We start from the raw sequence: 10,975 nt of genomic DNA, 5'->3' as shown, positions 1-10,975 counted from the left end.
CAAACAGGACATGTGCAAGCATTCAGACTGTGCATTAAAGAAGATTTAAAATATGACCTCAAATAGATGAATATATAGAAAGACAAAATTAAACCCAGGTTGGGCATAAATGGCAAAAGACATATCACAATGCATCTGACCATTGCAGCAGCCCTCACAACCAAAGGGTATCAACAGGACAGTGATCAGAGCAACCAGTCACTATGTCCACACCAGCCATGGGGCTAGAAGCAAGACACAATTCAGTGTTCAAAAACATTGTGGCACCATCTGCAGTGAGCTGGGAAAATTCAGCACACACTTGAAAAACTTGGCTGTTTTTCATTAAAGTTTTATGTACCTCAGTTGTAACAGCCTTACATTGCTAGAGCTGCATGCAGAAATGCTCCCTGGTAAGAGACTGCTTGCCTTAATGGCAGCTGACAAATGAGACAGCTCTATGGAATTGGCTGCCCCAGGGAAGGAGAACCAGTATTTTTTAGTTTTTCTGCAGACTTTTTGTTGGAACTCAAAATGTCCCTCAGACATTTTTGGAGATTCCAGGCCCAGGTCAGAAGCATTTGTGACCCTGCCAGGCAGCTGGAAACAGCTGGGATTTTGAGTTTGAGCCATGGAATGATTTATCAACCTTGCAGGAAGAACAAGAAGTCACAAAAGTTTAGATGTTATAGTAGAAGTAGTTACAAAGTAGAGGAAAGGATTTTTTAGTGCTGTACAGGGGGGGTTTAACACCTGTATGGGGGGGTTTCTGTTTTGTACATGGGGGTCAGATGTTTTAAGATGGAGGGATTTTGGCCGGTCCTGTCCTTCCTCTTTCTTCTTCCTTGCCTCCATGTTCTTGATGATGTTGGCACTCACAGATTGGTTTAGCATAGAAAAGCACCATTTAATATAGGTAGTAGGTATGGGGGGAAAACTGTAAATATGTAACACATAATGTATCATATAAAACATAGCACCAGCCCTGGGCAAGGGGAGAGAAGAAGACAGGAGTCAGAGAGGATGTCAGGGGTGTGTGTGCCTCTGCCTGAGCTGCTGAGCAAACCACAGCAGCCCAAGAAGAAAATATTTTAGATAACTTGCAATAAACAAACATGAGACCGAACAACAAGAGACTACTGAGCCTTTCTTTGGAAGCACAGGTTGGAGGAGAAGTTTTTTCACCACACGAATCCACCCTGTGACCTAGGGTGGTCTTCAACAACTTTTCTGCAGGGTTTTGTAATGGTGCAGCTCTTTGGGGAGGACATAGAGATCAGGTGACAGCATTTGTCTTCGACCTCAGAAACTGAAAGGGAGTTTATAGAAGGTGGAATCACACAGAAGGAACAAAATCACTGGTTTTTTGAGGAAAAAGGGATGTGTGATAGCTATCCAGACTAGGTCAAGGATCCATGATACCATGGACAAGAGGTCTGAGAGAATATAGTTCTGGGAAGGGGACTTTCAACCACAAAGACATTAATTAGTTTCCTAAAAAACATTGCCTGGTTATGAGAGCAGGTAGGTAAGGCTATATTTATTTTTGCTTGTATCTCTAATAGTTTTAGAATTATAAAGCAAGGAGTGACTCTGCTAGAGACCTTTGCATATCTGTGAATAATTTTCACAGACACTGAGAGAATCTTAGGATAAGCTGGAGCATCCATGAGACTGGGACTCCTGCAAAAACCAAGAAAAGGTGGTCAAGCCCAGGGAGCCTGGGGAGGTCCATCCCAAGCAGTTTTTCTCCTGGTGTTGCCCAGGCTGATATATCACATATCCCAGTGTATAAAGAATTGGCCAAAATCAGCTACAGCAGCCTAGAAAGTGCCTAGCCAACATTCTAGGTCAGAAACACCATTTAAGATTTACAGGATAAGCAAAGTAAGTAGACACAAATGTCATCTTTTCCAACTGTTTCTGGAATCTTCCTTTCTTCATATTTCAGTATACTGCACCCAGACATGATGGTGACAGGGCCTGGTTGGTAGTAGTGCTGTCAGTAGAGAATTTGTCTTGTTAAAAAGGTACCTAGCCTAAGAAACTGACACAGGGAGGGATTCCATGGGTTCTATAGGAACCAAAGGCCTTCTTAAACCTCTGAGAAAGCAGATTAAATTCAGTTTAAAAAACAAGGGATTTCACAGTATCATGAAAGGGTTAAAATGTAACTGATGTCCTCAAGAACTGCTGAGCGGGGGAATGAACAGATCAGGTTTTGTTTTCTTATTCATGGATCGTAGAGATAAAGGCAATCATCAGCCTGATAGCTCATCCTGGTGAATGCTTCCTAAAGTTCCCCCCCCCCCACCCCCCGTGTGACCATAAATGTGGAAGACAGTGCTACTTCCCTGTATCCTTTGGGATACTATTTCATAAACTAATAATTATTTTATAAATCCGTGATGCAAATGGCTTTTACCTTTCTCGCTGTGGGAAGCCACATCCCCTCCAGCAGCATCCCCTTCCTTTTGTCACCTGTGCCCTCCCCATATGCTCTTTTCAATCAGTTTCTTATGTCTGCCATCTAATTTCAAATTAAAGGTTCCGTGGTGGAGGGCAGGGTTTTGCTTTTCTCACTCCCTGCCCATGAAATACGAGGCTCTCCCGTTTCACTACGGAAAGACTGGATTTCTTTGATGAGCTCCGACAAGATGCAATTTAGACTAATCTATCAGACTGAAAGAAATGCAAGCAGATATACTACTGTGAACTTATTTTATTTCTAATTATGCAAATAATTATGTAAAATAGACAAATGCATAATTTTCCCCCAGGCTCCAGGCACTTCTCCACTAAGCTTTAGGGAGTGCAAATTTTGATGTTCTTAGCTCAATAGCCTGTCTGATCATGTAAGATTGTATATAAGCATGCTTCAAAATGTAGAGGTTAAAAGTGTCATAAAAGTTATTTACTAAAAGTAACTGGGAAAATCTCACAGCTCAGATGGTGGCACCGGGACTTTGGCAGTGCTGGTTAGCAGGAGGTCAACTGAGGTGCGGTCCAGCAAGTTTCTGTGGGTGGAAAGGACAGGGGGGAAGCAATGGCCTTTGTTCTTCTGAGGGCAGAGAGGACTCAAAGCCTTGCAACAGGTAGCCTGAAAATGTTCTCCCTTAGGCACACAAAATAAGTGGTGGGGCCAGGAGGAGGTGTTTTATTTTGATTTCCCTCCCCCCCATGAGAAGAGTTTTCTATCAGATGGGATAGGAAACAAGGAAAATTATATTGGCACCATCTCAGAAAACTTTAAAAGGGCAGGAAAAGACATAATGTAGGGATGCCACTCCTCACTTTGACTTAGCTTGGAAGTTGAAGTGGATTTATTTTTAAATGAGTAAAAAGACAGATAATTTTTTGTTCCTAACAATTCCTCCCTATACACAGTCTAGTCAGACAGCTCCAGAGCTGGTATCAACACTGGAGACTAAATTTATTCTGGAATCTAGGACTAGGCAGGATTTTGCTTGTGAAGCTTTACTGCTGGCAGACCATGGTCTAAGTGTATTTAGACCATTAGCAGTTAGAAGATTTTTAGAGAAAACTTTTTGAACCCTCTGTGGTTGCAATAGACAACTTGTCAGATGCTACAAAGTCTTGTGCAGTGTGTTTGTTCTGGGTGACTGATAACCTGTCTGCTGTGCTTACTGTGCTGATGAGGATTCCTCCTGTTGTGAGGAAATTTAAGTCATTTTGCAGGCTGCCGTTTGAACTGTAGCTGATGGTACTTAGAGAGTTTCTGGATTTTTTGGACTAACCTGTGTTCCAGAATCATGAATTTTGCCCTTTCCTTTCCTTTCCTTTCCTTTCCTTTCCTTTCCTTTCCTTTCCTTTCCTTTCCTTTCCTTTCCTTTCCTTTCCTTTCCTTTCCTTTCCTTTCCTTTCCTTTCCTTTCCTTTCCTTTCCTTTCCTTTCCTTTCCTTTCCTTTCCTTTCCTTTCCTTTCCTTTCCTTTCCTTTCCTTTCCTTTCCTTTCCTTTCCTTCTCTCCCTTCTCTTTATTGTCCTCTGAAAGCTGTCAGGATGCTTTAGACTGATATAAGAGTCTGGGGTTTTCTTATACACAATGTGCCATTTTGAGGCAACTGCCATTGCCTCTCTCTGTGATTGTTTCCCATTTCCCCATGGGTCTAAACAGAAAAAAGATCATGGAATTTGGTAACATATCCAAGAGACTTCATCCATCTTAGTAAATCCTGTTGCACATTCCTGAATGTTGCATATTCCTGACATCTGGGATGACCTAGCAGCATCATCCTATCTGATAAATTTACTTTCTTCTCTCCCTAAGAAATAATCTAGGACATAATCCTTCTTCCTTTTGGCCTACCTTTTCACTTTTTTCCCCTTTTGCTTCACTTTTGATTCTACATTCTACATTTTCACAGCATGTATCAGAGATCCCAGTTATCTTTTTGTTCATTCCATGGTTTGGATGAATGACTTTAACAAATGGGACCAGTAGAAAACTGGGGGAGCCACTGATGCTGTTTGCCCTGTCTTGTAAACAAAAGTCCAGTTAAAGCCTTGCCTTTGATTTGACTGACCTTACTCTGAATAGTTCTTGTCACTGTATCCCCATTACTGAGAGGGAGTTTCTTGCAATAGAATTTACTAGCTCTGAACTTGTTTCTTTACATACAGAAATCAGAATGAGGAATCCATGGGGCAGAAAGTTTGATGGTTTTTTATCTTCTCTGCATTGTCATTCCCTGCCAGTGAAACATATCATCCAATGTTTTTCACAGAGAATATCACAAAGTGTTTTGCAGATGAAGACAGTCATATAAGCCAAAGGGAAAAAGAGAGGCTGTAAGGTGATTATTACAGATTGGGGGGTAGAAGGGATAAGGAGGAACTCTAACCCACAAAAACCTCCAAAAAAACTGTGGAAAGAATAATTTTATTGAAAGCTACCAGTGGCCAAAAATCAAACAACAGAGTAGACAAATTCATGTAAATATATCCCATGTGTGGTTATTTAGGTGAAGAGTATAACAAAAATCTTCTTAGTCAATTTGGGTAGAAAAGCAAGGAATTTTGACAAAAAGCCTTAAAATTTTGAAAAAGTGAAGGTCCTCTAAGGCACTCTTAAACAGCTATAACTGAGAAAGTAGAAGACATTTCTTTTCCAGAAGAAACTGTTGCAGCCATGACTAGTTAGTCCTTCCCATATGTATTTTTTTATATGCACAGTATTATCTTTAAAAATATCTCCATTAAGAGGAGTATGTTTATTTTAGCAAGCCTGTTTATAACTGTCAAATTCTCTTAAGAAATGTAACAAAAGCTGCAGCACCATGGTCTTACTGGCATGAGGACACATTGTTCCTGAACAGTAGAGGATATGGAAAACATTTGTCCAACAATTGCAGTTGGAGCTCCCTGAGCCAAACCCTGCTCTCTTTAACTGCCCTGGAGGATGGTATGGATTGGTGTCTTTCCTTAGCTGCTACAGAAGCACAGTCCTGAGCTAAGGAGTAAAAGTAAGAATTTGAGTACTGTATTTAGGAGGACCTTTGTCCTCAAAGGGAATGATGGGGTAAGTTGAGTAATACTTGTTTGGAGCCTATCGGAGAGCACAAACTCTCATGGGTCAGTGAAGCAGAAGCAGGCCTTGCTGCAGAGCTTTTATCAAGCACAGCCCTTCTGTGCTGCCAAAGACATGCTCTGCTTGCACAGAGGCTGGATGGTCCCAGCTCTCTGCTTTGGCAGTGCACCCCAAAACACAGCTATGCTGCAAACCCCACATTCCTGTCCTTACCAAATGCATGCTGGTGTCTATTTCTTGAATCCGCTTAGCCTAGCAGGCCAGTAACAGGGGTCTCCCCACCTATGCCATTTTCTCTCCTGCAGGCAGGGTACTTTCACAGAGGAACTCCTGTTTTTTCACTGTTTAATTGAGTCTCTTAAGGAATCGCAGCAGTTCAAATGGGGATTTGAAATTTCTCCTCTTTGCTTAGGTAACACTGGACGTTTCAAAAAAAGCTGCCTTCCCCCAGCTAGGGCTTAGATCTGCATGAATAAAGCGTTTATTCTGCCAGCAAAAAGCAACGGTCATGCTGCGATAACAAATCGAACCCCCCACGCTGGAGAGGAGATGGCACACAGACACGAACATCTCAACTACGCAATAGGATCGTTCTGCAAATGTACTCGGGCGCTGCGTTTGGAGGTTTTTTCCCTTACTCTATATTTTTTTTTCCTTCCTTTTTAATAACTCCGGGCACAGGCAGCTGTTGGCATTTTCAAAGCCTGCTCAGAAAGCAGCCAGTTAATTTTAGCTTGCTCGGGCCACCCTGAGCGAGCTGCCCCCCCAAACCCCCGCCTTCCCGGCTGTGCCGGGCAGCGCGGGGGGTGGGGACCGCGGGCGGCTCCTCCCGGCCCGGCCCGGCGGGGATGGGAAAAAGTTGTTCCCAACTTTTTTTCCCCCTGGCGGGAGCTCCTCCCCTCCCCTCCCCTCCCCCAGCGCGGGCCCGCCCCCACGCGCGGATTGGCGGGCGGGCGCCGCGGGCCCCGCCCCCGGCGCGGTTTGTGAATGGGGCCGGCGGCGGGGGCGGGGCCCGCGCGGAGCTGCGCCTTTTTTGTGTGCCGGCGCGGCCGCGGGCCCGGAGCCGCGGAGCGGGCGGTGGCGGCGGGGCCGCGGGCGGAGCGAAACGGAACGAGCTGAACCGGGAGGCGCGCGGTTACCTCGGACGCACAGCCCGCAGCGGTGTCCATCGGGAGCGGAGCCCAACCGAGCCGCGGGGAGGATCGCGCAGTAATTGGATTTTGAAAGTTATTTAAGCCCTGAAGTAAAATATACGGCTCAGCCGGGCGCGGTAATAATCCATTTAGCCGTAACCTAAATCCCCGGGACCGTGTACTCGCGCAGGGAGCAGTGCCTCCGCCTCGCCGCCGCCACGGGACCCTGCGCGGAGCTGGCCAGAGCGTCGCTGGGCTACACGCGCGTCTCCTGTTTCGCTGCTACCGCCGCCGCCGCTGCTGCCTTCTCCGGGGAGAGCAGCTCCGGAAACTTTCGCCTAGAGTAGCGCCGCTACCGCTCTGTGAGCGCCGCCGCGTCGGAGCCGAGGAAAAAAGTCGTGGAGGTCCGGCGCGGAGCCGCGTTCCAGCAATGCAGGCTGGAGGAGAATGCGGCGGAGCGGCTGCCGCCGGCTGCCCCTTGCTGGGGCTGGCCGCGCTGCTGGCTGCCCTGCTGGGGACCCCCGCGGGTGCCACGGCACAGCAGTACCACGGCGAGAAGGGCATCTCAGTGCCGGACCACGGTTTCTGCCAGCCCATCTCCATCCCTCTCTGCACGGATATCGCCTACAACCAGACCATCCTGCCCAACCTGCTGGGCCACACCAACCAGGAGGACGCAGGGCTGGAGGTGCACCAGTTCTACCCGCTGGTCAAGGTGCAGTGCTCGCCCGAGCTGAAGTTCTTCCTCTGCTCCATGTACGCGCCGGTCTGCACCGTGCTGGAGCAGGCCATCCCACCCTGCCGCTCCCTCTGCGAGCGGGCCCGTCAGGGCTGCGAGGCCCTCATGAACAAGTTCGGCTTCCAGTGGCCAGAGCGGCTTCGCTGCGAGAACTTCCCTGTTCACGGTGCGGGTGAGATCTGCGTGGGGCAGAACACGTCGGATGCCCCACCAGGACCTGGTGGTGCGGCGGGTCGGGGGGTCACTGCCCACCCCACAGCTGGCTACCTCCCTGACTTTCTTACCCCACCGCAGCCACCCTCTGGCTTCTCCTTCTCTTGTCCGCGGCAGCTCAAAGTGCCCTCTTACTTGGGCTACCGGTTCCTGGGGGAGCGAGACTGTGGAGCCCCCTGTGAGCCAGCCCGGCCCAATGGGCTCATGTACTTCAAGGAGGCAGAAGTGCGATTTGCCCGGCTGTGGGTGGGCGTGTGGTCTGTGCTTTGCTGTGCCTCCACCCTCTTCACCGTACTTACCTACCTGGTAGACATGCGTCGTTTCAGCTACCCGGAGAGGCCCATCATCTTCCTCTCGGGCTGCTACTTCATGGTCGCCGTGGCCTACGCAGCAGGTTTTTTGCTGGAGGAGCGGGTCGTGTGTCTAGAGCGCTTCTCTGAGGATGGTTACCGCACTGTGGCCCAAGGCACCAAGAAAGAAGGCTGCACCATCCTCTTCATGATCCTTTACTTCTTCGGTATGGCCAGCTCCATCTGGTGGGTCATCCTGTCCCTCACCTGGTTCCTGGCTGCTGGCATGAAGTGGGGTCATGAGGCCATTGAGGCCAACTCCCAGTATTTTCATCTGGCTGCCTGGGCTGTGCCTGCTGTCAAAACCATCACCATCTTAGCCATGGGGCAGGTGGATGGGGATGTACTCAGTGGGGTTTGTTATGTAGGTATCTATAGTGTGGACTCGCTGAGGGGCTTTGTGCTGGCACCGTTGTTTGTGTATCTCTTCATTGGTACTTCCTTCTTGCTGGCTGGCTTTGTGTCCTTGTTTCGCATCCGCACCATCATGAAGCATGATGGCACCAAGACGGAGAAACTGGAGAAGCTGATGGTGCGCATTGGTGTCTTCAGCGTCCTTTACACAGTGCCTGCCACCATTGTCTTGGCGTGTTACTTCTACGAGCAGGCCTTCCGTGGCACCTGGGAGAAGACATGGCTCCTCCAGACCTGCAAAACGTATGCTGTGCCCTGTCCCAGCCACTTTGCCCCTATGAGCCCAGACTTCACTGTCTTCATGATCAAGTACCTCATGACCATGATTGTTGGGATCACGACTGGCTTCTGGATTTGGTCTGGCAAAACCCTTCAGTCCTGGCGACGCTTCTACCACAGACTCAGTACCGGCAGCAAAGGCGAGACGGCGGTATGAGACCCCCCCTGTCCCCTCTGGCACACACACTCTCACACAAGCATACACGCAGAGGAGACGGATACTCAGCATGGGAGGGCAATGGTTCCCTGAAGAGGGAGGAAGGGAGGCTTTTCCAAACTTTTTCTTCCTCACAGAAAATTTGAAAAAAAAAAAAATCATACCATAAAGGATCAGTCAAACCACGTCCAGTGGTGCTTATGAGCAGCTAAGTGGGAGAGGACAGAAAAAGAGGCAACTGCTGGGACAGGAGTCCTTCACGCAGAAGTCTCCTTACTTCTCTCCTGCTGCTCCTCGAGGAAGAGAAATTCCAACCCAACTAAAATCATCCTGCCTTCCTTTGGACAAGAGAGAGGGGAAGCCAGATCTGTTGAGCCACCCCTGCCAAGAAGTAGCCAAAAGCTCTTTGAATTGCCGGGGCCAAACTGCAGCATGGGCAGGCTAACTCCCGAGCCTGAGCTGGCTGCCTGCTCCTTCCAGCTCGGCAGAGCCATCACGTGAGTACCGCACAGCCGGCTACAGCCCGATCGTGTGCTGGGGAGATGCCTCTGTTCTATCAGCTCACAAGTTCCTTTTTACCTCAGCGATACCTCTAATTGTTGTAATTGTTTTTAAGTAAAAAAATTGGCTCTCAGTCTGTTGTTCTTGCTGCTGTGGGGAAGGAGGGGGTTGCTATTCCACACCCTGAAAAGAAATGACTTGTTGCTTTTCAGCAGAAGGCTTTTCCCCCTTGCCTTTGTTCTAGGAGACAAAGGGGGAAACAAAAGTGTTTTCTATGTAGAAAGGCATAAGCATGGGATCGGTTTTTATGGGCAAACTAACAAAAAGAAGTCGTTGAGGTTCACCCTTGGATGTGAGAAGCTCACAGAAATAAACATTCCTTTTATGAAAAAAGGAGGAGGCAGGATGTTTTCCTACCGTTCAATATGGGTCACTTTTCTAAGCTGAAGGAAATGCAAGATTTAGAGGGCAAGAAGAGCTTACCTGAGAGCACCTGCCAAAACAAGAGCCACTAAAATACGTAATGTAAAGATAGTATTTTTTTCTTTCCTTCCCATAAACCTGCTTTCTCTCCTGCTTTGCAGTGAGCTCACTGCAGAAAAAAAATCAATACGCAGCCGGATTCTGGGGACAGGAGGAATCGTTTTGGCTCACGATGGACCCTTTGCCTGCTCCTCATATTCCCTGAGCTGCATGGCAATGATTCTTGGTGCAGGTGGGGGGCTGGGGTTGGGGTTTAAAACCAAGTAGTTACTGCAAGTGAGGAGCCTCCTCATTTTGGCTAAAACACAGCTGTTTGAGTTTCCAGTGATCAGTCTTTGAAGGAAAAGCATTCAAAAATTTTATCATCAAATGCATTGTTTTCTTTTTGAAATGTGGCAGATTTTTCTATTCTGAAAATTTTTATGTTGACTTGTTCATATTTTATTTTTTGCATACTACTTTACCTTTATATTCACTGAAGGGTTGTTTTTATAAGTATATGTGTGTGTGTATATTCTTGCCTAAGGACAAAATAGGACATTCTGGATTTTTGGCAAGTCTCCACCCTATAGCTGCTCTTCATGTTTTTTGGGGGGGAAGTGTCTAGAATTAAACTTTAAAAAGAAAAAACCTGTCCAGGGTGAGGGCGCAGACTACTGCTGTCTGAGGGTGTACCAGTAGTCTGAGCATGAGGAATGGGCCCATCAGCTAAATCCTTCAGTAGCTCTGATGTCAGACTTGCAGGGCTTGGTTTGTCTTTTTTAATGTGCACGTGGAAGAAAAAAAAAAACAAAACAAAAAACAAGTGTGTGAGACAAGTGCAGTATGTATATTTTGTAAATCTCATTTTTGTAAGAAAATATGTATTTATGTTTTTACTTGATTTTTTTTGAAGGTCTGTATGAGGCCCTGCTTCACCCCATGTACAGATCACTAAATAAATAATTTTTAATACAAGGGCTCTAATGATGTTTTTTTTCCATCTTTGAATACTTGGCAGGTTTTAGAATGGGGGGAAGCTCTGAAAGTCGTGTCTTCTCCCCCACTTCATTATGGATAATGCAAGAGACTTTTGGGTGAATGTAGGCTGGAAACTCAGCTGTGACTTGAAACTACCAGCCCCTCACAATAGGAGAGCACATTTTGAGACAGCCGGTTTCAAATGTCTGCCCTCACTT

General features: G+C 47.2%; 1 protein-coding gene across 1 annotated transcript; it reads left to right on the top strand.

Moving 5' to 3' along the window:
• Positions 1-6,843: 6,843 nt before the first annotated feature.
• On the top strand, positions 6,844-10,754 carry FZD7 (frizzled class receptor 7). The gene has a single exon (XM_021555384.2). The coding sequence runs from the start codon at positions 7,092-7,094 to the stop codon at positions 8,811-8,813; it is 1,722 nt and encodes a 573-aa protein (XP_021411059.1). The 5' UTR covers positions 6,844-7,091; the 3' UTR covers positions 8,814-10,754.
• The last annotated feature ends 221 nt before the right edge of the window (positions 10,755-10,975 follow it).

This window comes from Lonchura striata, chromosome 8 (genome assembly GCF_046129695.1).
Source record: "Lonchura striata isolate bLonStr1 chromosome 8, bLonStr1.mat, whole genome shotgun sequence".
Classification (NCBI taxonomy): domain Eukaryota; kingdom Metazoa; phylum Chordata; class Aves; order Passeriformes; family Estrildidae; genus Lonchura; species Lonchura striata.
The sequence above is the reverse complement of the archived record's forward strand: the minus strand, read 5'-3'. Positions and strand labels throughout refer to the sequence as shown.

Excerpts from the sequence above, each read along its gene's own strand:
- FZD7 (XM_021555384.2), top strand. The coding sequence starts at position 7,092 with ATGCAGGCTGGAGGAGAATGCGGCGGAGCGGCTGCCGCCGGCTGCCCC.